This window comes from Myotis lucifugus, unplaced genomic scaffold (assembly GCF_000147115.1).
Source record: "Myotis lucifugus unplaced genomic scaffold, Myoluc2.0 scaffold_2200, whole genome shotgun sequence".
Taxonomy (NCBI): domain Eukaryota; kingdom Metazoa; phylum Chordata; class Mammalia; order Chiroptera; family Vespertilionidae; genus Myotis; species Myotis lucifugus.
The window spans coordinates 14,424-19,885 of record NW_005873248.1 but is presented as its reverse complement, the minus strand read 5'-3'; the positions used below and the strand labels follow the sequence as shown (position 1 = coordinate 19,885).

The following is a 5,462-nucleotide window of genomic DNA, read 5'->3' as shown; positions in this document are numbered from 1 at the left end:
TATAGGTAAGAGGTTTTCTTACAGACCCTGAGAAACTGGAGGATGAAACAAGGCCATAAAAAGATAAGATGCTTGATGGGTCCATTACTCATAAAAGATAGACTTTGAGGACAGACCAAGGACAGAACATGCTTTGATTCCATTGCTGTGCCCGAACACCCCCCCCCCCAACCCCCCGCTAGGAGTTTGCCTCAGGAACAGGCTGAGCTTGTGTAACATCATAAAAGATTAGCCACCTTGTTATCAGACTTTGAACTCCTGAGGGCCCAACCACAGACCCTACCCTCCGCTTTCTCTGTTACACTTGCAGCTCACAGCTGCATGTAGCTATCTTCTCCCTCAAGCCTATATAATCAGCCAACTGGCAAGGGGGGGTCAGAGCAGAATTCTCAGGGTGACTGACTGCTCTCCCCATACTACCAGCGTTATTGGAATAAACACCCATATATGATTCAACCCTGTCTCTGCTTAATTTGGCTCCAGTAGTGACAGGTGGCCTAGACCCATTGTGTCCGGTTTCAATCTGAGAAAAGCAGCAAATTTCATGAGTCTGGGGATAGTCAGGATCAGTTTAGAATCCTGACTTTCAGCCGTGGGTTCTGGGACCTTCTAGTTAGGGGTGCTGAAACTTGAGTAAAGAGTGAAATGAACGTGGTAAGAGGAGAGAGGATGTTAAAGGACAGTGTTGAGTAGAAGGAAAGTCTGTTATAGTAAAAAGGGGAAATGTAGTTTGTAAAGTCTCAGAAACTTTGCTCTGGGAGTCCTGGAGGAGGAGGGGCGGGCAGCAGTGGGCAAGCTACGTGCTGATCAAGTGGGACACAGTGAGACCTCACAGCCCTTCGGACCCCACATGAGCACAGAGGTTCTAGTCAGGCGAGAGCTGCAGACAAAGCAGACAGGCCTGGGAAACAGAGGCCATGTCCACCCCGTCTCAGTGGGGAGAGATGCGCTGGCTGTAACGTGAGGAAGAGCAAGGTCCATTGGGAAATGTCTGAAAATGCTCCTTTGGAGACATTTTCCTTTTATCTACCAGCGTTGAAACAATTGACTTAGGGTTATGACTATATAGGCCTCAAACTTCCTGTCTCTCTTTAAGAGTCCTCATCTCTTACAGAGGCAGAGTTGCCTCGAACAGACTGTTAAACTACAGCAGGAAGGCCAGGGAGGGTGGAGGGGCAGGAGGGAGGTCGGGTAAGAGATCAACCAAAGGACTTGTATGCATGCATATAAGCATAACCAATGGACATAAGACACTGGGGGGTAGGGGAGGCCAGGGGATTGTCAAGGGCGGGGGAAAAAAGGACACATATGTAATACCCTTTGTAATACTTTAAGCAATAAAAAAATTTAAAAAAAAAGAGTCCTCATCTTATGGTCACTGGACACTCATGCATCTAGTACCCAACAGGATGATGAGATGTGCATTTCAGATCGTTTCTGACAACCGCAGTCATTATGGCTGACACATCCGGAGTGTTTTCAGTGCCAGGCATTTTTAAAAGCACTTTACCTTATTTATCTCATTGCATGCTCAGTAACAATCCTTTGATGGAAGTATTCTTCTTCTTCCCACTCTACAGGCAAAGTGGAGCCCAGACTGGTTAATAACTTGCTCACGGTCACCTAATTGGGAAGTGGTAGAGTGGGGACTTCCTAACACAGTGTGCCTCCCAGCCCATGTTCGGGACCACTCTAAGTGACTAACTCCAGAGCTGGCAGATATCAGAGTTTCCTGCAATTACCAGGCTCCTTGGTTGGCTGCAATCATTGAACAAGAATAGGACCAAATCTTTGCTCTCCGCGAAGTTCTTGTGATGGTTGAGAACAGTGTGATTTGGCAAGTCCAAGGTCCTTGGTTATGATCTGGGCCCAGTTCATGGACCTCTGGGTCCATAACCTTTCCTTTGACCTCCTGTTTTAAAGCAATATATATGGAAAAAACACTCTCTACTTAATAATGAGATCTTGGATGGGTTTTTGAGTAAAATGACTGTGCTTCTCTGCCTGGGGCAGTCCCGGTTTATACCTGTTATCCTAGCATAATAAGGTGTGGTTTCCCCTTTCATTCTCAGAAGTGTCCTGCTTTGAGCAATAAATTGATCAGTTTACTTAGATACAGTAAAGACTTCCCCAAATTCTCATTCTTCTTCCCCAAATTCTCATTTTTCCTATGTCATAATAAAAATAGTTCTTTATTTTTATAAATCCAATTTATACTGATAAAATATAATTTTAATTATATATTTATTTATCATATTAGTTAAGGTAAATGAAGCCAGCTACTGAAACAAACAAACAAATAAACACTGAAAAATTCAGGAAGAGTTTATTTTTCACCCATATTACCTCCCATGTTGTACCCTACAGTTGTTCAGGGATCCCAGATCTTTTCATCTGTGGCCCCACTTTCTCTATGTCCTCAGTATCTCTTCCATCAGCCAGTGGGGAAAGATAGCAGTGAGCTCACTGGTGGGAAGCATTCATGGTTTAGGCTGAAAGTTGTGCCTATCATTTGTTATCACATTCCATTGGTTGGATCTCAGTCACATGGTTCTACCAAACTGCTGTAAGGGTTAATAATGTGATCTAGCCATGTACCCACAAGGAAGAGAAAGGATATAGGTAAATACTAACAGTCTCTGAAGGCTGATATAAGTAATCCAGTGCACTTTACTTGTAAAAAAAAAAAAAAGTAAAAAGCAAAGCGTTACATAGAAAGCTAGCGCCTCCTCTGAACAACTCACTGCTGTGAGTTTGGTGTGTAAGCACACAGAAATATATTATAGTTTTATGTTCCTGTTTTTGGCCAGTGGGCTTATACTCTACAAAGTACAGTCTTCACTGACTAATAAGTACTGTTTCTAATTCTTTATTTGAATATTCACGTAGGTTCATTTTCATCAAGCTGTCATCCCCACTTACCCACTGAGCATGCTCTTGTTAAGGTCACCAGTGATGTCCTCATTACCAAATTAGAAGTTTATATTTGTGATAATTCTTCATTTCTCAGCAGCATTAACTATCTTGGATCTTTTCCTTTTTCTTTTTATAAAAATTGAGCCAATTGGGGTAACATTGGTCAATAAAATTATATAGGTTTCAGGAGTACGATTCTATAATGCATTGTCTGTCTATCACAGTGTGTGTTCACCGGCTCAAGTCAAGTCTCTTTTTATCCCCATAGATCAACCTTTATCCTCTTCTACCTCACCCACCTCCTTCCCCTCTAGAAATCACCATGCTGTTGTCTTTGTCTATAAGTTTTGTTGCTGTTGCTTAACCCCTTCACCTTTTTCACCCAGCACTAACCCCCCTCCCTTTCATAAGGTTTTGATTTACATTTTCCTAATAACTACTGAATTTGAGCATTTTTTTTATACATCTGTTGGCCATTTTTATGTCTTCTTGGGAGAAGTGTTTATTCAGGTCCTCTGCTCATTTTCTAAAATTTAACTTTATTGTTTAAAGTATTTCCAATTAGATTTTCTGGTTCTTGAGTTGTATAAGGTCTCTATATAGTTTGGATATAAGCTCCTTAGCAGAGGTATTGTTGGAAAATATCTTCTCCCACTAGGCTGGTTGTGTTTTTGTTTTGTTGATGGTTTCTTTCACTGTGCAGAAGCCTTGGAGTTTGGTGTAGTCCCATTCATTTATTTTTACTTCCTTTGCCTTTGGGGACTGATCCACTTTATTACTCATTGCTCTAAATGGTAAAACAAGATGCAGTGTGTTTGGGCACAAACTTTTTCTCCAAGGAAATATTAAATATCTTTTTCAGCTCTTCCTCTACTTCTTCCACATTCAGTGTCTTAAACTCCACCAGATCCATATTATCCTTGTAACTGAATCTTCGATGCATGAGAGTAAACCCCACTAAGCAGTAAACTCCATCTGGGGTGTGCACGGCACAATAAGAGTCTTTTACACACGCAGATGCTGGAGATGTCTGAAAGTATGAATTCGGAGACTCAAAATCTTCAATTGTTCGAGGTTCGAGCGTAAAGGAGAAGATCTTTCTGTACTTTTTCTTTTCCAGGAGTTCAGAATTAAGGAATTCTTGGTTTGGAATGTACTGCTCTCTTCTGATTTGGTCCAGGTACCACGTTCCTCCCTCTTCTGTCAAGCGGAAGATGCACGGCATCTGAGGCTGATCCTTCCCAGAAATTAACTCCAGAGGCTGCCTCATCTGGTAAGAGCTTCCATACCCAGCATCAACTATGTAGTTCCTGCCACCCACCGTCACCATCAGCAGGGGGTGCATGATAGCCCTGGTGTATCTTTCAGTTGAAACGCTGTAAACATTGCCTCCCAGCATCGTGGTCTCAAAACCGATTGTGGTCAAAGCCCAGTACAGAATTTGATTGATCTGGCAACACCACCCACCCCGGTTCTTCCTCACAAGTTGATCAAAAACAGCCTCCAAGCCCAATTCCATGCGTTCCCCACAGTGGATGTTAAGGTTCTCAAAGGGAATGGCCTGGATCTGGTGCTGAAGAATGTCAGTTAATGTTTCCAGGTCCACTTTGTTCCTAAAGTTCTTATAACCAATTCTTTCAAAATATGCTTCGATGTCCATGATCCCCTATGGCAAGGAAAAGAAAACAAAAACACTTGCTGTTACATTTGCAGTTGGATTTCCTTAAGTCGGTTAATTATAGTAATGTATTTTAAGTATATACAGACAAATGCTAATGTTAAAGTGGTTATAAACATCTGTAATTATAATTCTTTTAAAGATTTTTTAAATTTATTTTTAAATAAGAAATGTTTTCATTATTGTGTTATTTTTGACATATAAGATATGTAAGTTTAAGGTGTATAATGTGATGATTAGATACATTTATATTGCAAAGTGATTACTATAATGAGATTAGCTAACACCATTTTGTAACCTTTTTTTGTGTTGGTGATTACATTTAAGATCTACTCTCTTACCAACTTCCTTTTTATTTCTTTTTGTATATAATATAGTATTGTTAATTATAGTTAAGATGCTGTTTATTAGATTTTCTAGACCAGGGGTGGGCAAACTTTTTGACTCGAGGGCCACAATGGGTTCTTAAACTGGACCGGATGGCCGGAACAAAAGCATGGATGGAGTGTTTGTGTGAACTAATATAAATTCAAAGTAAACATCATTACATAAAAGGGTACGGTCTTTTTTTTTTTTAGTTTTATTCATTTCAAACGGGCCGGATCCGGCCCGCGGGCCGTAGTTTGCCCGCGGCTGCTCTAGACCTTATTTATCTTCTAGCTTGCAGTTTGCACCCTTTGACAAACATCACCCCACTTTTCCTAACCCCCGCCCCTCTAATTCATGGCAACCACCATTCTACTCTCTGTTTCCATGAGGTTGGCTTTTTTTAGATTTTACATATAAGTGAAAACATAAAGTATTTGACATTATTTGTCTAAATTATTTCACTTAGCATCATAATGCCCTTAAGATCCATCCATGTTTT

General features: G+C 40.8%; 1 protein-coding gene across 1 annotated transcript; it reads right to left on the bottom strand.

The window, feature by feature from the left end:
- Nucleotides 1-3,703: 3,703 nt before the first annotated feature.
- On the bottom strand, nucleotides 3,704-4,576 carry LOC102423981 (arylamine N-acetyltransferase 1-like). Its single transcript, XM_006108382.1, has one exon. The coding sequence runs from the start codon at nucleotides 4,574-4,576 to the stop codon at nucleotides 3,704-3,706; it is 873 nt and encodes a 290-aa protein (XP_006108444.1).
- Between the last annotated feature and the right edge of the window lie 886 nt (nucleotides 4,577-5,462).

Excerpts from the sequence above, each read along its gene's own strand:
- LOC102423981 (XM_006108382.1), bottom strand. The coding sequence starts at position 4,576 with ATGGACATCGAAGCATATTTTGAAAGAATTGGTTATAAGAACTTTAGG.